Source organism: Aphelocoma coerulescens, chromosome 1A (genome assembly GCF_041296385.1).
Source record: "Aphelocoma coerulescens isolate FSJ_1873_10779 chromosome 1A, UR_Acoe_1.0, whole genome shotgun sequence".
Taxonomy (NCBI): domain Eukaryota; kingdom Metazoa; phylum Chordata; class Aves; order Passeriformes; family Corvidae; genus Aphelocoma; species Aphelocoma coerulescens.
The window spans coordinates 78,393,733-78,418,531 of record NC_091014.1 but is presented as its reverse complement, the minus strand read 5'-3'; the positions used below and the strand labels follow the sequence as shown (position 1 = coordinate 78,418,531).

Below are 24,799 nucleotides of genomic sequence, written 5' to 3'. Positions count from 1 at the left end.
CAAGAACCTGATCACAATTTTATCTTTCTTGCAAAGAAAATGTTTTAACCAAGGAGTGCTGCTGGCTGGATGGAGTTTAGAGAGCTGGGATCAAGATATAGTGAATCATTCTGATGACCATTTCTCAGAAATAGCACTGGTCTACTCACTTTCTGACAGGAGAAAGGCCTTGCAGTAATTTCCTCGGATTTCCTGTTTTCACACTCCTTTTATGAACCCAAGATGACATTAGCCACAGTTTAAAAATTATAAACAAAACCAAACCTATGACTTCTTTGGACGACACATGGGATTAGAGAGGTTTCATACATAATACAGTAATCCTCTTTTGGTAATATATCTTAGAGCCTTAACAGTAAGTTAATGTTTGTTTCTTTGTTAAGAGTAAGATGATGTACAGCTTGTTTCTTGGCAGTGCTAGTGCTGGCTAATCTATCAGCTAGGGCAGCTGATGCTCATGTCCTATACCCATAAAAAAAGCCCCAATACAAAATCAAGCAGGCGTAAAGCCAGCCCCAGAACATGTGTGCTCCAGGGACTGTCCCCCTTTCTAAAACTTTATCCTTCCTCTTCTTCCACTCATATTTTGTTGGTGTTTTTTCTTTGGTTTTCAAAACATTTATGTCCCTGTTGTCCAAGCAGGAAGCTCCTGCTTTGTAATTCTATAGCCTGCAGTATGCTTCATGTGCCTTAGCCACATGATCATAGTTCCCACTTCTAAGAGACAAATATAAAAATACTGTTCCTTCTTTCTCACAGCTCCAAAGTTCCCTCTCTTTTGATGCTTTGGTTTGGATTAGTGTTTCAAGGGGCAATGCTGTTGCTATCTCCTTTCAGTCCCATAAAAGTAGTGCTCAGCTCCCTCCCTTCCTGTCAGCAGGGAACTCTCTCAAAGAGAAATACCAGTATTTGTCTAGCTTGGTTTCTTCTGAAATGGTATCAAATTATGTTCTCAGAAGAGATGGGATGATGGATACTTTGCAGTGCTGTGTCCCTTGGGAGACTGAAACACTGGGCCCTGGTCTACCTGATCTGTGAGAGCAAAGCTTCAAATGAGCAGTCAGAAGTGCAGACGCCCATTTAGCAGAGGCAGATTCATTGTTCTGTGGCTGCTGAGGGTGAGAGACGGTCCTGTCACTTCTAACCTGAGGCAGGGAGTGGCTGAGTCACATCTCTGGGCTCACTGGGCAAGGTGGCATCAGAATTCAGACTGCAATCCACATTCCGGGGAACTCAGTTATGCCATGTCATTACTGAGTTATGCTGTGTTCATAGAGGCTCTTTAGTTTTATAGTATAAGAAGAAAAGGGGACACAAATTATTTAGTAGGCTTTTCAAATTATTCTTGAGTCTGTGCAGGAGTAGTTTTCTGAAATGGTCTTGGAGCAGCTGCACTGTTTCATCTCAGCAGTATATTTCCTTCAGTTTTAGACCCTGAAATCATTAATTTAAGTGCAGAGGATCATAAAATCTATCCTCTGCTCAAAATTCTGTATCTTATGTTAATTTCAGAAGCTTTTATAGAATTTTATTTTTTATGGATCTTTCCACCTTAGCTGAAGCACTGTAAGGAATTTATTCAAACAGCTTGTAGTTGTATATGTATATACGTATATATCAATGTGTAGGTGTACATACATGCGTGTGCAATACTTTGGCACATTATTACCTCAATGACATGGTTCAACAAGCAGCATTGATTACGATAACAAAAAGTGTCTGTAGTCCCATAGGCATCTTTGAAGACAGAAAAGGTATGAGGCTCCTAAACCCAGCCAAATGGAACATGTTAGTTGTTGATATATTGTCTGCTCTGTGCAGCAGTAAATGTTTTTAAAATAGTAATTAAAGAAAAAAAAAAAAAAAGTGGTTCCAGAATTTTCCCAAGTCTTTGCTTCCATGGACTTTTTTGCTTGCATTAGTAGAGGTATTTCAGGGAAATTCATGGAGTGGAAAGGCTGTGCTGGCCAGGCAGGCCTGCCCAGTGCTGTGGCTGTGCAGCACAGAGCCAGGCAGAGCTGGCAGCAGCGTTTGTCCCTGGACGCCCATTGGAAGCTGCGCGGGACGGGGAGCTCGGGCCCCCGGCGGGGGGAGCGAGAAACAGAATCCAAACCAATATGGTTGATAAATGAATTCTGTTTATTAGCAGTCTAAAGGCACTTATATAGTATAGCAGCTTGTTAGCTCCTAAGTGGCTTAAAGCTTATCAAGACACATTTCTATTTCTACATAATTGGACCTACATTGGCAAGTTTCCACAGTCTTGTTATGATCAAAAGAATTTTGTGCTCACCTCCCCTGGTTCACTCCCGGATAGCACACCTGCAAGTTCTTCACTCCCTGTTTTTTTTCAGGCTGATTATTTTCCTTTACACAGGGACTTTCCCACGGAAAGTGTCTCTCACACACACAAGCCTAAAAACTTCCAGCCCTATTGCTTGCACTGTTCTTTTATTGATCCCAATAATTCTGTTTCCCAACAGATGCCAATGACAGTGTTTGCTGTTGAATTGCTGGGCATGGGATCACCTTTAGGCCTTCCACTTCACCTGTTCTGCCCACCTGCTGCTAATGGGACCTGGAGCTGTTGAACAAGAGGGTGGGCTCCTGCACATCCCCCTTGTAGGGACTGAGCTGCAGCTACTGAGAGAGGCTTTAGGGGAAGGCTGGTTTTAGGGCCTGGAACACTTTGTCATGAGCCCGTGTGTGTTGATAGAGGGAGATGAACTGAGTGTGCAGGGCAGCCTCAAAGGCAGAATGAGGAGCAGTTTGGCCCTTTTTGTGGGAGGGAAAGAGAGTCTGCCCTCAACTGTGGAAAGCCCCTGGCTGAAACAGGGATTGAGAAAGACTAATTATTGGGTTGGGCTGCCATGAGAGAAATCTTTGTTTCCATCCTCAAAGGTGTTCATTTGGCACTAATGAGGCCATGCCCATCTCAGACACAGCACTCCCTACTCCCATCCTCAGTTCAGGGCAGATTCTTCCACCCCAGAGCCCATTTTTACCTTTCTTCAGTCTCTATGCAGGCTTAACTTGTCCTTTCAGATGTGGGGCATTGCTTCATGAGGCAGAGCTTTCACGAGCCGTCTGTGTGGGGTTGGGCCTCGGGCTGTGTTGGCAGAGCCATGTGGCAGCACAAAGGTGCAGGGCAGTTGGGAAGACTGCATGGACTTCCTTTGAAGGCTCATTTTCCATTTCTTTTGGGTTTTGTTTGAGAGATTTCACAATAGCTGGTCCTACTTTACAAATGTGTGCGTGGAGACAGATCATTTGGGTCTGTTTGCCTGTGACTTGTGTATTGGTACTCATTCAGGTCTCAGCTGTAGTGGAAGGAGAAGGGCAGCTATGTCGGTCCCTTCTAGGAGCATGCAGGCCATCATGGAGCTCTTTCCTGTGCCCAGGCCCACTGGTTGCAAGCACTTACTGTTTGTAGAGCTGGGAACATAGTATTGTATGCTGTTGTTTCCTTTTCTGAGTTCAAGGGAAGGGAAATCCTTAGTGTGCTGCTGTGTCTCCATCTGGGACAATGACAGACAAATTCTCTGCTGTGGGTGTGTTCAAAAGCTTTACTACTGGATCAGATAACTGCAGAATGACACTTTTTCTTTTTTTAGGTGTTCCTTGTACTGAGCACTGGGGGATACTGCAGGCATCGGGAAAGCATTGTCTGAGGGAAGCCAGCAGTATTTTAAAGCACAAACATGTGCCTGCTACTGTCAGATGGAGTTTCTCAGCCATTTAAAATATCATGTTAATGTAAACATGCAGATGAACTGGCAATGGCTGGTTTTGATCTGCAGGCTTCTAGAGAGTTCTTAATTACCTGGAGCTGAATGGAAGATATTCAAATGGGCAGCTGTCAAATGATGGAATTAATATTTTTGTAATCCTGCTCATTTTACAGTGCTGTATAATATGAAAATGTCATACATACATTCAGCTGGACAGAGGAACAGGGCAGTTGCAATTTGGAGCTGAAAAGAAAACGAGTGACCTGTCTGAAAGTTGTGCTGGGTATCCTTTAAGATATGACAGGAATGCCTAGGACGTTTTAATTTGCATTTATCTCGGATTTGATTCCTTCAATGCGAACTTTTAATAACTTTGTGGTTTAACCTTGTAGGGACTTGGTCTCCTTTTGCTGTCATCTAGTTTTCACGTACTTATCTCCCACTCAGCTTGCCACGCAGCACTTGTGTAGTGATTACCTAATGCTGCAGTTTCCCTCCTACTTAGGTGGAGATCCCTACCATTTCTGCAGTACTGCTATCCTTATTCCACACTTGGGGCTAAAAACCCCAAGGACGAGAGATGGTGAGCCTGTGCACTGACTCCAAAAGCCTGCTTGCTTGTCCTAAATCGGGCTGTACAGTAACTGGAAGTGCCTTTGTTTGGAGATGCTTAATTGCAGCCTGCATTTCACAGGGATATGTACAATTCTGACAGGATGACTAAAAGCCTCTAGCGTTAGTCAGCCTGGTCTGTGAATCACTTATCACCAATATTCAGCCTACTTATTCCCCAGCAACAGAAAAGGGAATCCCAAAGAAGGCTCAGTTTGACACATGCATCAGTCTCAGGTGGGCTCCTCTTATTTTTTCCCCATCTCTCTCCACAGTACTGCATGCAGCAACGTTTCCTCTCCAGAGGCAGATGCAGTTCATCCTGATGGCTGACAGTACTTGCCCACGTGCGCTGCAGAGAGCTGAGGGCTGGGAAGTTCCTGTCGACCCTCTCCCCTCCTGCTCGGCACAGACCTGTGCAGGGGTCACTCCCTGCCAAGGCAAGGGCAGCAAATTTCAGAATGTAACTGAAATTTATTGCCATTTGTACTGCCAGAGTGACTGGAGGCCATGCAAGAGTGAGGAGCAGAGCCCTCTGGGCAGCAAGCTGAGAGTGGGAGGTGTACCCAGGTGGCAGTCAGTGAGCTGGAGGCTGCAGGGCTGGACTAGGACAAAAGAAAACATCCTGCTCCATGATTTGTCACTCACTAACCTTTGTCTCTCTTGTTCTCTTATCTTCCCCAGGAACGAGTGGAATATCTCTTTCTCATAATTTTTACAGTGGAAGCATTTTTAAAAGTAATAGCATACGGACTTCTCTTTCACCCCAACGCTTACCTCCGCAATGGCTGGAATTTACTAGATTTTATAATTGTGGTAGTAGGGTGAGTACCAACAGTTTGTTTTTCAAGGCCCTGTCCACATGGGGATACTGGCAACCTTTGGGAGCACGAGGGTGGGTGAATACTTTATTACATATGGGTGATGTTAGACGTTGCTGTCCCGTGTTCCTCCGACAAACACCGTTTTAATGGCTTGCAGGGAAATTAAATTGCTCTTTGGGAACAGGGATAAAAAGAGAAAGCAATCCAAAGCTGTTGGATAAAGTCAATTGCCTGAATATGCTTAACTGCAAGAAAATGCATTTGGTTTTAAATCTGTATGAATATTAAAAAACAGTATCTAGGTAATCCCCTAATTAAGATTAAGAGTTCGATGACAGATAAATTCTGCCATCTTGTGAATTTTTACTGATGTTTCTCATTCTGAAAGATGGAAAAAAGATTTAAATCCCAGGTTTTCCTACTTGCAAACAAAAGTAAGTTCCTCAGTTCTATTGCACTGCTCAGCTGGTGATTTCAACACTTTTAATTTTTACCCTTTTAATCTTTTTACCTTTTTAAAGGCTAGTTTTACTATTGTAGGTCAAATTGTGTCTTTGAGCTGCAACCTTTCTAATTCTCTTATTCCTCTCCGTGTTTTTCAAGTTTGGCATTTAATTTATTTGAATAAAAGCAAAATAATACAGCTTCTGCTTTTTCTACCTGAGGGTAAGAGATAAGCAAGTGATTGGAATTGTGGTTGTTGAAGGGAAGAGGTGAAGGATAAACTACCACTGAAGACAAAGAGAACAAGTATTTCTTTGCCTGAATAATTTGTCCCATCCTCCCACCGCTCCATTGTTAGAGAATTTCTTCGCCCACAAAAACTTGTAGTCTTTTCACCTCTTTTACCAAGGAAACCCTGCATCAGCTCCTAGGGAAAACGTCAAAAGGGACCCTCCTAGTCATCAAAACCCCCTCATAATTTCTGCCCCAAAGCAATCCGCTTTCCTGACCATTTTTGTGGTGGCCCCAAAATATTTAATCAGCAAACTACTGTGTGCTTCCCAATACCTCCCACTTCCCGTCACCATGGATAAAAGTGGGTGGAAGGAGAATTCCCAGTGAAGGGGAGGGAGAACAGGCTGAAGCCTGTTCTTAGTCTCAAGACCTCTCTGCCTCCACGTGGACATAAAGCTTCTCCTTACTGCAATGTCCACTCTGCTTCTCCTTTGTTCCTACCTGCAGAGGATCCCACAGCATATCAGTACCTGAAAATTGGAAAATCCCCACACCCCCCCGGTATTGATGTCCAATTCCATCGTTGGTTCTGCCTTTGAATGCCCTCAGATATCTCACCTGTTTGGAAATTGCTGCCTAAGTTGAAGAAACATTGAAGAACAAAACTCCCGTCAATGTGATTATTCCCTTTTCATTTTTATGAGAAAGAGGCATTTTAAAGAGAGGACACATTACCTCCCTCTTTTTCCATTGGACTGTGAGAGAGCAGGGCTCAAGAAATCACAGAGCAGCATTACATCTCGTTTAAGTACAGTCCTTTTCAATTTTCCTACTAGGGCAGTTAATCAACAAGATGATATTCACGCTGAAATTAATTCCCTTGCCAATGACAGAAGCTGCAGCTCTCAGCTCTTCTATCTGCTTTAGCCTCCAGCAGCTCTTAGTCACTAGATGGGGAACAAAAAATGTAGCTGGGGAAGGATTGCATGAGTATAATAAACATGGCCAAGACCCCAAGGTCTCTGTTGAATAGTAACAATCTCAAGTGACAGATCCACTTCAAGGCCAGATGGGTTCCTTTGATGTTTATCTGTTTAAACTCACTCGTACAGTACCACAGCCAAGGCTGGTGCTCTGCTTTTCCTCTCCACAACCCCTCTGCAAAATCTACGTGGTGATACCATCTGTTCCTCTCCTGCCCTGTCCTCTTTTCCTTGGGGCTGTCTGAAATCCCTCAGTGACATTATGTTTAAACTTCAGTGTATTTGAATATTTTGCCAGGAAGGAAGCCCCATGGAAAAGATTTAACATAAATTTTGAAGAGAGAGAGGAAGGAGGAAGAAAGCAAGTGCTGATAACATCTCCCTGTGGTGCCTTTCTCTGCCTATCAATGGAGCTATTGGGGAAAGCTGAGTAATTTGAACAGAGCTGTAGCACCGGGCAGAGGGATTTTCTTGGTGTGTGGGGCAAAGGATGGTACAACTGTTGCAGTTGCCATTTGTGTTTGCTCTGCCTTACCAATCATCTTCATTTTCAATGGTGAATGCCTTTGCTACAGAACATAGGCCGGGTGGGAAGCACTTCTTCAAGTGCTGTTGGAAGTCAAAGGAGCAAAAAAAAGACAGGTTTTAGATCTTTCAAATCCACCTATACCTAGCTCACCACATATAATTTCAAGAGATAATAGGTCATCTGTCTTTCTTTACCTTAAAATGAACTAGTCGGTAGAGTAATAGAAAAATGGAGGTGTGTAGGACCAGGTGTAAGTTTTAGAGGGGAGTCACAGTTCCTGTAAAAAATGTTCATAACAGTGTGCCTGTATAATTTCCCCTGCCTTCTGAAGATAGGTCCCCTGGTATCCAAAGGGATTTTAGAGTCAGTGATTCTAACAAGGCCACAGGAATATGCAACAGCAGCAGAGGGAAGCACTGAACACAACTGCTAGGTTTTCTGGCAAAAGGATGCGCTTTAGACCTGTAGGTTTGCAGCAGCTTATCATTCTTGAAGTGTGGGAGACCAGCTTATTCATCAGCCATATCTTTTAGAACTTGATTCTGGCTTCTCTTTGAATAGTCTCTGACCTTGCCAAAGCAGCACTTTAAATGCTGCTTCGAAGAACGTTTGTGTGAGGGTAGCAGTCAGAGGCTCTACCAACATTATTAGTTAAGAGTAGAGACCAGACCCCTAAACTGCTCAGTGAGGCACAGCCCACAAACACTAATGGTTAGCCAAATTGTCTCCCACTTCCTTCATTTTTGCTGTTCCTCTTTAGGAAACCACCAAAACTTTCAGGTATCACAGTGACATCCCTTAATATTAGGAAATTTCTCTTGAGAGAAGACCAGCTTGACAATACTGTGGTAGAAGAATATCTGTCTTTCCTGGCAGTGCTGTGGTTTGTCTGCCAAGCACAGTCATTCTCCAAGGACCTGTAACTTCTGCCAGAGAAAAGGGTGGTGTAATTTGAAAGGCACTATTATAGTCTTACTTGGGAAGGTAAGCAGTGAAGATATTTGGACAAGATTTGAAGTCAGAGCAGGCTGAAAAATGTGGTGACAGTTTATGTCTTCCTGAAGACTTGTGGGGAGTTTCTAGGGGGCAGATCCAAACATTTTCACACTCACAAGTCACAGGTGAAATGTAAAACACTGTGAAAAAACCCTTTGTATTTTACTTTTTTTTTATACCTAAGAGGATTTTTTCAGCTATGTTTTTCTGCTGATTTTTGGCCTTAGAAATACCAAGCCCTCTGTTTTCCTTTTGTATTTTGGAGGCCCTTGACAAGTTCTTCTTTTTATGCTATAAAAATCACGGTGTACTCCCCACAGAGAAAGAGATGAAGAGCAGGTTACAGCCTTATCATGCTGCTGTTGGGGTCACCTAGCAAAGTGAAAACCCTTTTGATATTTCAAATGTCTGAAGGGAAATAGAAAAATATAAGAAAGAAAAACAGTATGAAGCTAGCTTCATACATCACAGGTAGATGTAAAAAACCCCAAACCAACCATGGAGCATGTCCATACATGTGTGTGATAAAAATTTGGTTTTCTGCTCTTGTAGTTCATGTCTGTCAGATGAATTTAGTTAAGGTGAAGTCATGTCACAAGCGAAATTCAGAAATTGAGGTGATGTAATTGTGCTTCGTCAGTGGAAAGCATGATATCCAAATGAAAATGGGCCATGATTTTAGGCTGGCAGAAAGTAGTTAGGTGGAAGGAAATAAGGTTGATGTCTGGTTTTTGTGGGGTTTTTTTAATGGCAAGATTTTCAGTGGCCGCAAGAGATTATCCCTCTTGCATTTTTTGTACCATCAAACTGATTTCTTTGTCAGCACGGTGTTCTCTCACCCTGTGCTTGGAGCATGCAAACTCACCTACTGAGAAAGAACTGCACCTCGCTCCACCACACCGACTGAAAACTTTCCCAAAAGGTTTTCATCAAAGAGCAGAATTTCCTATATAGGTGTAAGACAGAAGGGCTCTGGCCTCATCTTTTGTATCGGTAGTTTAACATCCCTCTGGCTGGTTTAGTCTCAGAAAAAATATTATCTGCAAAAACTAAGAGCATTTTGTAGCTGTACATTATGGATATGTGCCCATGCCCTGATTGAGGGAGGTGGTGAGGACAAAGAAGAAGAATTGACAAGATGTATACTATAAATTTGAAGAGCAGAGCAGAGATTCAGTAGGCCACACTGGGCACAGTCTGGCCTACTGGAGGCAAAGAGAGTGAAATAAATGAGAGAAATAAGAAGTTGTAATGCATTGGTAAAAAGCAGGATTAGTATAGGGGGGATATTAAGCCTGGAGTAAATGCATTAAAGAAGGATTAGCAGGAGTAATGCGATTCAAGTTTAAATGTAGGTTTTTAAATGAGGAGCAGCAGGAATTACTGCAAATTATTCCTGAGGTGCAGTAGGCAGATGACTGTGGGTACCTCAGAAGAGGACATTTAGCACGTCAGTGCTGCAGCACACAAATAAGGCCAACTGGCCTGCAGTGGAGCTGCACTGGTCCAGGAAGGCAGGCTCTATCTCCAGAGGAGTGAGCTATCCTATGGGTGAGTTTGTGTTCCTCCTGAACTAATTTAGGACATTGCTTGGGCAGCAGAATTCTGGAGCAGTCTGGTTTGGTCACTGTACAAGTGGCAGCAGAAACAGCCTTGGTGCCCAATGCCAGGAGCTGCTCTTTGGTAAAAGGTGGGGCCAGTGCAAATGGGGATCAGGAAAATGGGCCCTCAGTTTTGCACAATTGCTGACTCAGTGTTCCTTGAGATTCCTAGTCTGGAGCTGAAAAACAGTATTCGAAGCCTTTTTGCAGTAAATTCTTTTTCCTTCAGAGGATCCCAGGAGACTGGGACTGTTGTATAGGTATGTCACTCATCACCTATTATGGGAATTCTGTGGTCTAGGAAGATAGAAATGTTTGAATGTGAAACAGAGCACATTGCTAGAGCTTAATCAGTTGCTTAGTGAAAATACATTAGGCCAAATTTGACCTACAGTGTTTCTATTACGAAGACCATCAGATAATTGCAACTGTATGATTTGTGTACACAGCTCAAGAAATACACAGATTCCAATAATTCACGTTCTTTGCCTCAACCCTTGTTTGTCTCTCTCTGTGATATCCGTAGTCAATGCAGTATTTCTCATGGGCTCTGTTTTTGTCTTCTCTGCATCCTGCTTCTCAGTCTGCAACACCGACAAACTCAGCATCCAACCTCCCCACACACAGTTTTTCCCACGCTCGTTACCTAGTTGTTAAATCTTTCTGTGGTGCTTGAAGTCGAGGCTTTGAATAGATCCAGTTAGGAGTTCCTCAGTCACATCTGACAAGTTTTATAAGACTCTTAATATGGATTTTAAAAAAAATAATAAAAAAAAAACTTGCTTAAGAAAGGAATTTTGCATTTGCAGTCCCCTAATCCACATTTTTGTGTGGATGTAGTGCTGGGGGAATGCATTGATTTAGATGCTTCAGTAAATGAATCGTCCTTCTCCTATCCAGGGCAAGCTCCCTGTGTTTGTGGCCCCGTCAGTAAGATTTATCTGCAGGCTGTAGGCATTGCAGCTCCTTGTTAAGCCATCAGCCAGCTCAGCTTCTGCTTAATCCATGGTCTGGGGGCTCTCTGTCAGGATAAGGATGAGATCCTGACAGGGGCATCGCAGGGAGAAACCACTGCTGTATCCAGGCTGCCCCATCCAGTCTGGTTCTTGCATCCCAGGAAGTTTCTTTCAAGTTGTCTGTGGTACCTCCATGGCACCCTACAAGCCAAGGGGTCTCTGCCTCTCCCAGACAAGCCTTTTTTACAGAGTGCCAAACATCCATTTAGGCTGGAACAGCTTTTAACCTCTACTGAATTTGGCCAGGTTCAAGCTGAGGATTTCAAGGCTGAAAGCAATATCATTAGCAAATTCATGAGGAATCCGTCCTCCCCCAAATGTACTAATGTTTTACCAGAAAAATGGAAGCTGCTTCCTGAAAGCTAATTTATTAAATCAAGTTCTTATTAACAGATAGGGTGAGCCTTCAGGTATTTTACAAAAGAACATTGTCTTTTCTTCCTTGCTCTGCTTTTTAAATGCATTCTGAGTGAGACATCTTCTCCTTAAAGCAACTACTCCTATTAGCCAAGATAAAACATAAAGGCTGGTATAATAAAACATTCTAATAATAAGACTCCTACAGTTTTGCACTTTTCTTAGCCAGTGCATCAGGGGATTTACAAATGGATCCACAAGCACGCAGTGTGAGCATAGTCCTTTATCTAAACTGGCCCTTGACGGGTCCTCGACTTTGCACCAAGTTCTACCTGCAGTGACATTGGTGAATCTTAATTCTTTGTAAAATGGGTGGCAGATAATTAATGATTGGCTTAATTAAGGGTGGTGATTTTCTCCCCCAAGGTGGATAATTGCTAATGAAGAGAGCAAAGTGTTGGTAGCCCATAGCTGGCTGCAAGGAGCCATGGAGGATCATGAAGGAGGAGCATGTCATGTTTATGTCTGCTCCAGAAACAAGTGTTTTGCAAATGATATAGACATCACCAATAGGCTGTTGCATATGGGAAGAGTCTGTGTCTCCTGCACCATATGTGAATGTTGAGAGAGAGGTGTGACACTCTTCACAGGTCTGTGAGATAGTCTGGGTGATATGATGGTGATGATCTCTGTTCCTGTTTAGCCCAAGCCTTGCTGTCTGCCTACAGATTGTTTCCTCTTTCTTTTTGCAGGCTTTTTAGTGCAATTTTAGAACAAGCAACCAAAGCAGATGGGGGGAATTCAATAGGAGGAAAAGGTGCCGGATTCGATGTTAAAGCACTGCGGGCTTTCCGAGTATTACGTCCACTACGGCTGGTGTCTGGGGTTCCTAGTAAGTAATGCCATTGCTCTCCCTTTGAGTATGTCTGTGGTGTGGCATGGGGCAGGGGTAATTTGTGTAACAATTCTGAAGACAGAGCGCGATGCAGGTTATTTTTGGTGTGTGGGGGAAGATTTTTTCCAAATGTATGTGTTCGTGATAAACGTGATGTTAATCAAAGGATGACCAAAGCAGAGCTGAAGAGAATGGAAATCTCATGGTATGTCTGTCTGAGTGTGCAACCTTTTTAAACAACGAAAGGGGAAGATCCAGGATTTTTGTGATTTCAAGCATAAAATCTTTTAAAGGTTTGTGAAATCATAGGGAAGTTTTGGTATTACAAATTCTTGACTTTGATGGAAATTCTGTATGCTTATGTGTCTTGATTTTGGAGGGAGAAGAACTTTTTCATTAAAAATGCATTTTCTTCTTTGCATGTGATGTTCACATCAGGAGCACTGGGAACAATTTAGAAGCAACAGAATACAGAGCAATGACACACGTTCTCTGTTAGCTCAATTTGCTTAAATTATTTGTAATGCCTCTGAGCAAGTCCTCAAGCAGCCTTTGATAGTCTTTCAACCATTTTCTTACTTACAATGAAGCTATGAGTAACTAAGTCTGGTAGTTCCATTGTGGAGGTGGAACATGGACATGACAATGTGAGAAGATTATATCATTTGGCTTGAGAGCTTGTTATGGATGGGACCTGTTTACCTTCTGGAGACAGAAGTGGTTGAAAACTGTCACTGCTTTCCACATTTATAGCAAAGAGAGATGTAGTGAGCACAAAAGGAGTTAATCTTCTCCAGAATAGCTCTAGGGGGCACTTTGTTTATTTTTATTTGAGGATCTTGCTAGGCTGGTGTCTTAGAGTACTTCAATCTTAGTCATTCAAAACCCTTGAGTGGAGTTGCCATAAACTCTGTGGTATCAGTTGTTCTGACACAGACTGAGCTTAGCTGTGTGCTTGGTGCTCCTGGAGGACCCGAGGAAGCTGAGGGAACCAAGTCTGACACAGTTCATATCCGTATCCATATCCATATCCATATCCATATACAATCTCAATCCCAGTGTAGACTATCTAACAGTCCATTTCTGAGTTTTCTCATCAAGAGAAGTATTTAATTTGTACCAGAAGAGAGACAGGGAGCCTGGTGCAGCCCAACAAATATTTGGTCTAGACAACAAAATGCTAGTGCAGTGTGAAGCAAGCAAACCATCAACCTCACCTGACAGATACCCTCTATTAATCCTTCTGCTTCTGACTAGGGACATATTTGTTAAACCAGGCTTCTTGGGGGCTGGCGTGGCTTTAAAAAGCCTACTGAGATCTGTAGCTAATACAGCCTCAATCTTGACTGGGCACTTTTAAATTGTACAAATGCCTGTTGATTAGCCTAGAATAGATGTTATCACATCCATATGTATTAGAGCATAACTCTTCTCATGAGGCCTTTTAGATAAGATTGCCTGAGCTAACCATAAATAGCACATTACAGGATTACATTCTTACGTAAGTTTAGTGCAGAGGTTTAGAAGTCAAGTCTCAGGTCCTATTCAAGTTCTGTTCCTGAGGCACTATAAGCACCAGTGGGTGAGTTACCAATGTTGCACCTGCAGTGTTTTGCCATCTCCAAAGAAATGCTTTTTGCTTCCTTGCCCTTCCAAAATGCACAAGACTTTTCCCCTGTAAGGAAAAAAACCTGCACAGATTTGTCCTAAAATTACATGAATGTAACATATGCTGCAATTCCTTCTCACTTAACAGACTCTGTATGGAAGCAGCATCTCTTTAGTAAGGGGGATCCTCTGGGTCACTGGCAGCCACCTTCTGCATGGAAATTCCAACATCTGCTGCTTGGCTTGAGGTCCAGATCTAACTGCCACTGCTTGGAAAAAAGTGTGTAAAGCACAATGATTCCTATGAAACAAATTTGTGAAACACATGGTGAATTTTTGCATGCAAATCTTAAACTCATTAGGATTGGTCTTGGGAAATAGGTTGTCTGAGGTGGAGAGGTTGGCTTGCAGCATGGAATAATTTTTTCTGAGTCACAGGGAGTTTACGTGAGTTTTTTTCTCTCTGGCTCAATCCATAGGAAATAATCCAATTTAAGAGGGACATGTTTTGTATTCAGGTTCATGCATTTAAAGACCTGTCTCAGCATATAGAGAGTTTCCACATAAGTTTGATTTGAGGTGGGGGAAAGACATATTAGTTGCTCTCTGAAGTAAACCACTGGTGTCTGTCTTTTGTGGATCGAGAGCTGGAAACAAAAGTTCAAGATTTAACACTTCCAGAAGTGGCTTCCAATTATTTATGTCTCCTGTTGGCTACCAGTGCTAGACATTTAGGTCAACACGACAATCTAACAGCTTCAGATAGATGGACAGGGGATGTTAAGAACTCACAATCCCTTTTTTCCAAGTCCCATGCATGCTTAATTCCTGGGACTTGGCTGTCTCTTCCCAATAAACATCTCAACCAAGAAATGGGGGACTGTCCAGTGCAATAAATGGTTCATGTGCAAGCAAAGCTGGTTCACCCATGGGCAGACAAGCAAAAAGGTACCTTTGACAATCTTTGTTAGGCTCAAACTGTCCAAGGCCCCAGATTACATTAGCACCTCCTAAAATCAAAAGGGTTTGAGATCATGAATTCAACAAAGCCTGAAGACTACATCTGGATGATGGTTGTGGGCATATCAATATTTCATGATCTTTAAGAGAACAGATGACACTTTTATGCTTTGTGGTTGTATGAACACTCACAAGACCCCTTGTCATAAGGAAGAAAACAGACATTTTGTTCAAAAGATAAGACAGACATTTTTTATTCATGTCACAAAAAGCAACTGTGCCATCGTGGGAGAAGGCTTCAAAGGCACTGAATTGAATGTCTTTGGGTTCCCAGTACAACTTCAAAAAATAGTGTTAAGTATTTACACATTTCCAAGAAATTCAATAGAGATCAATTGGGTTTGGTATGAGGGGTTTTTTGTGCATTAGATTTTGTTTTAAAGTAGTTTGAGTTCTTCGCCAGAAAACTTTTTTTTTGAGTGAGCAGTACAGTTCTTATGGTGATTGTGTGAGGTGTGTGGCAGAGCAGTAGATTAGATGCTTCCCACAGCTCTCATCCCAGTGCTGGCAGCTGCTTTGTGTACAAAATAGAGTTTCAGAGCTAATTAAGCAAACTCTTTTTTTCCTCTCCCCACTGTTTTTAAAGTCCTGCTGCTTCTGGAAAAATGGCCCACACCCAGTCCTTCTAGGCCAGCATTAATGTGTAGATTAATGGTGATTATTTTGAAAAGCACATGGATGATTTAGGTTTCATTGTAGTTAAGTCACTTTTGAAAATGAGACCTAAGCACTTGATATCATTGATACAGAGGCTGGATTTCACTGTTCCACTATTCTGTTACTGTCATCTTGACACAGTTTTTGCAGTGCATGCTTTATTTTGGTCACTGAAAGAACTTTGCTGCTGGAGTACCAAAGCAGTCTCCTTGTAAGAAAAACTTCACACGTGCGTGGGAGCACCTGTCTTAATGTGTGGCATTAAGATCAATATAATGGTTTGAGAAAGGAGAGAGAAGGAAAACAATTCCCTTGATGGACATAAGTAGACAAGTGCAAAATCAGCATGTCTACCAAAACTTAATCACTTTAGTGTCTTGGAAACTTACCCAGTATCTCCTTTGGCAGGAGTGTGAAGCATTGTAAAGCTTTCTAGGGACAGAATCAAGTCAGCCCCTTTGTGCTAAGAGTTTTCTGTTGATTACTCTTCTCTCTCGGTTTGATGTTATTACATATTTTAAAACTTGTTTTAAACATTTTGTGCTTGAGGAGGGCAAAAAGAAACATCCAATTGGGCAATGAAGAAACATGATCCAATTAAAAAAGAAAATCACTCCTGACTATTGGAAAGGGCAATGAGTTACTCCTACGCATGCTAGCTCCTGCCCTTTTAACTTATTAAATTCCATTTCTATCACCTTTATTCATGCTGCTCCATTATACCACCTCATACATTCTGTTCGTTCTCTTTATGTTGTACTTCATCTTAATGTAGCTCCATTTTTGCCACTGGTTATTGTCTATCTGATATTTGCCAGACTTAATTGATAAGCTCTTCTAGACAATTTGGAACTCATATAATTTGAGTAGCTACTCTGCTCCATATTTGTGTTTTCAATGAGATCCTCTGCTGCCAACACAGATTTATGTGGGCAGAAGACCCTGCTACCCTTAATGAAGCTAGAGAGGAAACTTGACTGTTCCACTGGAACAAAAACTTGCCATAATTTCTCTCTTTTTTTTTTATTTTATTTTAAAAACACAAAAAGCTAAGCCTGTGATCTGTTCAAGCTTCACTGGAGTCTTGTAGCAGGAGAGTTACTCAAAGGCAGTGTAGGTAGCTCTCTAGCACCAGTACTTACATAGTCTACTGGAGATGCAGCAATTACATAACAGGGAAGGAGAGGGTATGAGCAGAAGGACCTAAGCCAAACCCTTCCCATGACAATGCAATGTCCTTGTGTCAGTGACACAGCAGCATGTAACTGACAGAGTACATTTTTGAGTTAAATAAGACTACAATTTTTATGTGTGAATGCCTGGAGAGAACTACCTTTATGTGTATTTAAATAATTAACTACAGCAAATAAGTTTTCAAAGTGATACTCCTGTTTAAGTCCATGATTACTCTGAGCTTAAGAGAAAATAGGGCACCTTCAGACTAGGTGGATGAAAACTTTAGACATTTTTAGATTTTGATCTCTCTCATTGCAATTAGTGATCTGCCCTGAAATTCTCTTTATAATGCTTTCTCAGTCCCAGCAGTGTTCTCTACCCCATATTTATTGCAGTGTTTTCTCATTATCACAGTATTTTCTGTCCTTATCCTAGGTTCTCTGGCATTAATCAAAATATTTCTTTGAACTTTGTAACAGGTAGCAAAGTGTCCTGCCTTTCCTTACAATGTCCTGGTAGATCTGAGCCATCCAGGTTTATATATTTGATCCCACATTCACCACATATAGCAGTGAAGATGAGAAGTAAAAAACACCCTGAGGGCTCTGTGGGGAGAGTAATGCACGAGGAAAGGTTTGCTCATTTGAGAGATGCTGGGGGTGCAAAGTCACCCAGTTGTCTTTGCTGTTAATTCACCATATTATTGCAGGTGGATGAAGCAAGGAAATCACAGGGGTGAGAGGACTGGATTTTTTCCTGTCTAGGTGTTTTTGTGTGGGACACTGCCTTAGTACATTGTGTGTGCTAAATTGCAATCTGGGTTTGTTTTTTTTTTTTTTTGTGGAGAAGTGAGAGCAAAAGCTTTCAAATGCTTAAGATGTTGAGGTTGTAGTCTGCATTTTCCAATAATGACTGTTCTTAACACTAAGACTGGCAATATCTTCCTCTCCCTTTTCAAGGAATATGATCTAATCTAATATTTGAAATCACAGGGGAATTCTGTCTATATGGGCTCATAATTCAGAGATACATCCCCCTGAAAGAAAAATATGGGGGGGACTTTTATAGCAAAATACAGAGTAACTTAGAGAGTTTAAGACAGCACAGACATGTCAGAACCTCCATGGTCATCTTCCTGATGTAAGACTAAGCAACTGCTCTATCTCATCTTTGATTCCAGGACTGGGAATTTGCTATTGAATGATTTATAGTAACATGGGTGTTTGATGCTTGTTGCCCATAAGAAGAGCTCTAAGTGCCGTGAGCTAGAGACTGGTACTGTTGCAGAGACTTTGTCTTCCACTACACCTGATTTGGAGGTAGTGCACTTAACCAGGGGGGAACAGATTCAACATTTTCTCTCTTGCATAATCCTTGTAAACCTGAACTATTTGAGAAGCCAGATTGAACTGGGTTGTAGTTGAAACATCTTCAGAGCCCCTCTACCTGGTGTGTGCAGAAGGCTGTGCCAGTAAGGAGGGATCCAGCACCAAGCAGAGAGCCCAGTTCCTGCTGCAGGCACTCTTCTCCTGGAACCTTCCATTCTGCCTGGACTGTGTAAAGCAGGGAGATCAAAATGGTGATTTTTAGCTACCCTCAAATGTTCTTTCCCAGGGAAAATACGCTGTTCTCATCCATAGCATGATTCCAGCTCGGGTTTGCCAAACAGCTTTGCTGGAGGGTGAGGACAGGACCTAGAGCAGCCCTAGATGTTGTCAGCTCTCTCTGTGTCTCAGTGTGCAGTGGTGACATTCACCCCAGTCCATCCCAGGCATGTGACTGTGTGGCCTGGGATTGCCCTCCTCCTTCCCAGCCACTGAGACAGCACAGCTCAGTCCATTGCAATGATTCCCTTTTGCAGCTGTTGAAACAAGGCACTTTCAGTGCAATTATCTGGTTTGCATTTGGGATTCTTTGCTTTTTTTATTTTCGGTGCCCAATCGAACATTTCCACCGTAATTTCTCGTTATATTCTGCACTGTGAAAGAAAATTAACACTACTTTGTATGGTTGAGGAAATAATGTAATTGAGGTAATAAACACAGGGAATCCAAGGAATCCAAAATGACATCTCTTTGATAACCATGTGTTTTTTGAATATGGCAAAGAAACAGGAGCCATTGATTGTTTCTATATGTTGAATAGCAGGTATTAAGTCTTTAGGAAATGCTAACTGGCAGTAAGGAAGTCCACTTTCTTTTAAAATGTATATGCTTGTAGCAAAGTACAGTTGGCAGGGGTGTCTTGCACGTGATTTGCATTTATTCACTGTCACTGGTGGAGCAAGGGACTTAAATTTGCCCTCCTGCTGCACGTGAGGTTATGCTATGAGCTGCACACCAGGGGAGGATTGTGGCTTGCCTTCAGTGGGAGAAGATAGCAGAGGTGGCCTGATCAGAGCTCCCCAAGTGTGAAAGGTTTGTGGGTAGGAACTAAAGAATACAGGAAGCTCTATAAGGAGGAAACAAGATACTTGGCAGTTTACTGCCACTGAACCTAGGAGATAAAAATCCTTGACAACCCAGGGAACTACTTCAAACACATTTAGGCAAAAATTGGCTTCCAAGTATTAGTTCTGCCTTACCTTTTGCTGTTGTTACATTAAATTATGTTAGTTTTTGCCAAGATCAGTTCCTTCCTTTTCTCTTGGGGTCCAGGAGCTGTAACAAATGTGCTCTCAGGCAGATTCCTGACATTCTCCTTCATTCTTGAACAAGACTTCTCAGCCCTCTGTGCCATCTCTCTGGCACATACAGCACTGTGAGAGGACAAGTTGCACCACCTTTCCCATGTCCTTGCCTCGCTGTTTTTAATCTCAAGTAGCCAATTTGTTTTGCTTTCATTACAGATGGGGAGGGAGTGGATTAGAAAGGATAGAACAGTCTGAACCAAATGTCCTCATTAGGCTTGTTTCTTCATAGTTAACTGCAAACTCTACACATGCTTGCAAGTCCTTTATTGCCTTAGGTCACTGTTACTCAAGGGAATAATTTGATTCCAGTGTAGCATCTCCCTTAGGTAAAGATCATTCCTGTGAGTAGGGATTCACAATCAGGACCTTAAGCATGCTTCCTTTTGAGAGGTACAGCCTGCAGAATGATGTCATTTATGGCAGAAGAAGTTGACTGTGTAGCAGAAGCTAAAGAGGAGTTTATCTTGCTAAGGAAGATTACTCACAGAGGCACATTAAATAATAAATGCTCCAATAAAGATTTCTCTCATATTTTAAGGAGCGTCAATGAAAACAGAGAAATATTTATTTGATCTTGTCTATGAGCTCTTTTAAAAATAACACTGACTACAAGTGTACCCAATAACTGCCTCAGCCTCTATCCTACCAGTTACTGTGCATGCTGGCATGATCATTCAGCATGTCTTCACAACAGAAAAAATCCCAATATCATAATGTGGGACCACATCAGGGTGTAGGCAGTCCCTTCCAAATCAAGAAAACAAACCCCATGCTGACATCAAAGAGCAGACAGGGAGATAGTACAAGAATTCTCTCTTGGCTTAGTAAGAGAATTTCCAGAAGTGCTCTGGATGGATTGGTCATTTCTAGTACCTTTTATTCGTTCTTCAAGTAATGCCCAGAGTCTCATTCAGCATGGGTGTAGGGCACAGGTCTGGGAGAGAGCCCATGCCGTCAAGATGCTTGTCCTGAAGCATCTGAAAATCTAAGAATGCCATCTGCTGTCTCCTCAGAACAGTTTGCGTTGTATCTGTCCCAGCTGTAGCTAACTGGTACCAGCAGGATCCTGTTGGGCTCCCAGTTGCTCACTTGTAATTGCTGGCTGCTGCTGGGCTGTGCTGGGCAAGGGAAGATTTTGCTGTTCCACATCAAAGTAGTAAGGGTATGATCTGCTTTGGGTTTTTCTTACCTCCTCTCCCAGATGACACCTCTACTGCATCTGCTGTCATCCCAACAAGTTACAACAAATGCCACTGCGTACTTTGATTTCAGTTGGCTGAATTTTCCATTGCTTATTCATTTAAGATCTTGTAAGCAATGATTTGAAGTCCTTTGTTCATTTTCTCCAAAGTAACTGTCTATTAATGTGTTGCTGACCTGATGGGACTTTCTAACATTCTCTTTCTCCTGCTGTCCCAAAGATGTGACTGACACACACGCTGGGTAGCAGTCGACTCAGAAGCAGGACACAGGAGAGTTCATAGGTTTTGCTCAGGACACAAGGTGGTGCATGGATGTTCTCTGGCATCATTTGAATTACTTCTGTTTGTCCAAGCCTTCCAAAAGCCTTGTTGGATGCCTGTGGTCCTTGTTGTGATTTCCACAAAGCATCATCAAAATATCAGCAAAGCACAGAGCAGCAGACCACTCAGACAGTGCCCTCGACCACTGGATGCATTTTAAGCCTGCCAGTAATTTTTTTTTTTTTTAGTGATGATCTGAATTTATAATAACATTGCATCTTGGACAAGTGCTATAGTAGAGGGAAAAAACCAAAGCATGAATTAAGAGGAGGCAAAATGAGGAAATAATATTTTAAAATTTCAATGTCTACATAAATCTATTGGAGAACTTCCCTCTTCTCTTGAATGCAGGTTTCTCCAAAATCAGGGGCTGCCTTCTGAGTTATGTCTGCTTGCTGTTACTGTGCTAGATGAGAGCACAGGCATGTTGGCTGGTATGAACAACTAAAAAACTTTTCTGTGCTAAAGATGGTCATTGACTGAACAAATAATTTTCTGTTCTGATCACGGGGAAGTATGGAAATGAAAGCCCACCTAACCTGCAGAGCCTCTAAAAATTTTATCTAAGTTTTCTTTGTGCCAGGGAAAAGGGAAGGAGATCAGACATCTTTCTTAATCTCCCTTTTTTCCAGAAGCAAATCCAATTCCTGTTTAACACATGTAACAATAACCTATCCCATATGTGTTTTGCCCTTTGTTGCAACTATTTTTTATGAGTTGTTTGAGTGGCTGTGCCTCTTATTTTTTCAGTTTTAGATTATCTTCTGCTGGTTTGCTCTGCCACATCAATCACAATTCAGAAAACATCTGCTAACCCTCTGCAAAGAGTCTTTTTTTTCAATTTCTGTACTGCTAAAGCTGCTCTACAGTTTTACATCAGAAGCATTTTTGACAGAATGTAGCTCACGGGATAAAAGAAATAGAAGAAATTATAAAAATTCTATTTTTGTCACTTCTTTCCATAGGCCTTACTAAATGTTGTTTTCTTCAGCAGTGGAAAGGGCTATAGAAATTCAATTTCTTTACAGGATTGCAAAACATCCTTTCTAAACTTTATTCAAGCATCTCATCTTTCAACCACACACCATCCTTGCAGGGGGCTAAGGCAGTGGTGTGAGAACTGGGACATATCAATTGCTATATATCTTAGAAGTATAATCTGTTGGGGCAGTTTATTTTCTATTCTTGCTTGCACAGTAAGCTAGCAGTTTATCTGACATTTCTCTCCTTTTTTGCATTGGTTGTTGGGTTTGGTGATTGGTTGGGGTTTTTTCCTTGTTTCTTGTTGTTCAGGACATTTCTTCACTCGGCATTTTTTGTAGGTTGTTGCTGTACATTGATTTTTATTTGTATTGGAAATTTCCAAAGGATAAAGTTCCTTTTAATCAGGTTTGATATCTTGGTCAGAAATCAAACCAATGCATCCAGGTATGAATACACACAAGGTTTACAAAGGCCTGTTCTGAATCCAACAGTTATGGTTTTTAACATAAACAGCACCCAGAGAAAGAATTTAGCATTGAGTCTCACCCTTCCCCTCACTATGTAGGTGAAAATTTAAACTCAGCTTTTAGCCCACCTTTTGCTTTTCACACTCCTGTGCTGGGATTATTTCACTTTAAAGCTTTACTTTGGAGGGAGTCAAATTCCTCTCAGATTCATATTTGTATGTTTCTATATCTGTTAAGAATGTAATTTAGCTGTTCAGATTGCAGCAGGAGAGCCTTATGATTCTCTCTTGACAGGTTATTATATGTAAGAGGAAATTAAAAATAAATAAATGTTTAATAAATGTTTAATTCCAGTGCATTCTAGCAACACATACCCAATCTGTACAAAAAGCCTTCGAACTGTGCAAGTTGTAAAGAGAGTTGCAAAGAAAGTAAATACCAATAAAGAGCCATTCTTTCTTCTGACAAATACAACTTTGTGAAAACTGCAACCATTAATTTTTCTGTCCAGACATACTGGGGCTACCTAGTGAGCTAAAGGACGTTTTGCTTGTTATGTCAGAAAGCATTGTTTCCCCCCTAAAGCATTTATTATCTGATGTGTGCAAGCAGAGTTTTAAGTCTAATCAGGTTACTAATGTGGAAAAGAAAGCAAGCTGGAGTTTTAGGTGTTCTGAGATGGGACTGATTAACCACTGAGTTGATATGTCCCTAAATCCACTCCTTGTCCTTAAAACTAAGAGTCAGACTTGCTCAGATTTGTCTGGCCTTGTGTTGTCCAGGATTTTGGCATCATACCATAAGTTTTTTATGAACAGCAATTTCAGTTGCTTAGATAGAGAAAACAAATCCCTCATGTGCATCAAGACAGTAACACAGCAATAATCACCCTTTGTGGGGTTTGCATAAATTCTTTAATTACCTGATCAGGTAGCTTTCTATTGTTAGGTTCTCGAAATTCTCCCAAAAACCCCTCTATGGCAGTGATTTGAAAATGTCACACTGTGCCTCTCCAGAGCTCAGTCCCATCGATGCTCATTAAGCACCATCCCAAGTTAAAAGGTGGGGTGAATTCTCCAGGGCTATATAGGCTAATTATTTGTCATATATACTGTGCTGTACTTCTACACAGTCATCTAAAGAGAAAGTTTTAGACTTTATCCAACATTTTGTTGTAATTCTTCTATCATGAGTCGTTCAAACTTCGTGTAGCTCATGGTGTGCCACTTGTTATATGCTGGAGTGTTTAACCTGCAAGAAGATCAATTTTTCTCATCAATATATTTTTCCCCATGTACTGCAAAACTGTAATCTTATCGTCCCTGGCTGGACTTCTACATTTACAGAATCCCTGTTAACATTTGTTATCTCTTAAGCTTTTGCCTCTTCTAAACCTGCTCGCAAGTGATGAGTTAGAGCACCTGGAGAAGGACATCAAACAATTAAAATACTCTTTATCATTTGTAACACAGAAAGGAGACTAATGCCCACTTACCTGAGGAATTATGACAATAAACTGTAAAACATTTTAACAATTTTATAAAGCTGTTTGTAACCCAAAAGTCATTAATCTTCCACTCAAATGATTGAGACCCAAGTGCTTTGAGCCCATTTCTTCTACCATGATGCTTTAGTACTTACAGGTTTTCTAAGTTCCTTGTTTGCAAAACAATTTCCTTAGGACATGTGTTCACTTTTCAGAGCTGCATACAAACAGCATTTGACATGCTGAAACAAGGCTTTTCAATCACTGTCTTAGTTCAGAGCTTATTTAACTATTGGCTTGGGGTTTGTTTTTTATGTTCACCTGACCAGAGTGAAGACAGTACAGCATGCTGACATATTCCTACACAAGTCTTCTGATTGAATCCAGTGGCACAGGACTAGACCAAAATTCCCCCCGTAAAGACTGTTCCCTGCCACAGCTGTGCTTGCACATGAAGAAGTTTAAAGAGTAGAAATGTGATGGGTCATTTCACTGAGAACTGGGGCAGTCTTTGGGCCAGACTCTCTTTGGGTTTGGAGAGCTCTGTAGGAAGAGGAGCCAAGAAAAGTTCTTCCTATCTGTGATCCTTCACAGTGGTTAAGAGTAGATAAAACCTTCACAGTGACCCCAAGAATGGTTTTTTTCAGTCCATAATCATCTTGTCAGCACAAAATCAAAGCTATTTCCTGGGAAACAGTGACAGCTGATCCTTGCTGGCCTAGGAACTGCCAGGGCTCCTGAATGCCCTTTACCTGCCTTAACTTTAATCCATCTTTAGAAGTCCCTGTCTGGCAGAGAGTACTTGACCTCATCCTCCCCACTCTGTGTAAGAATATTTTGCAGCACCCTGTGGTCTTTGTTCAAAACAGCCTCAGAGTTAGCTCACTGAATTTCATTTTGGTTTTGTTCAAGATGGCTTTTTTTCTGTAATGTGCAATTTTCTGTAGGCACTTAGTTGCTGCTT

The 24,799-nt window shown here is 41.6% G+C and overlaps 1 protein-coding gene across 1 annotated transcript in view; it reads left to right on the top strand.

The window, feature by feature from the left end:
* Positions 1–24,799, top strand: part of CACNA1C (calcium voltage-gated channel subunit alpha1 C) — a 467,253-nt gene that overhangs the window by 263,703 nt on the left and 178,751 nt on the right. The window contains exons 4-5 of the mRNA XM_069003652.1: positions 5,028–5,167; positions 12,080–12,219. Coding sequence (XP_068859753.1) covers positions 5,028–5,167; positions 12,080–12,219 — 280 coding nt within the window. The remainder of the gene's footprint in view (positions 1–5,027; positions 5,168–12,079; positions 12,220–24,799) is intronic.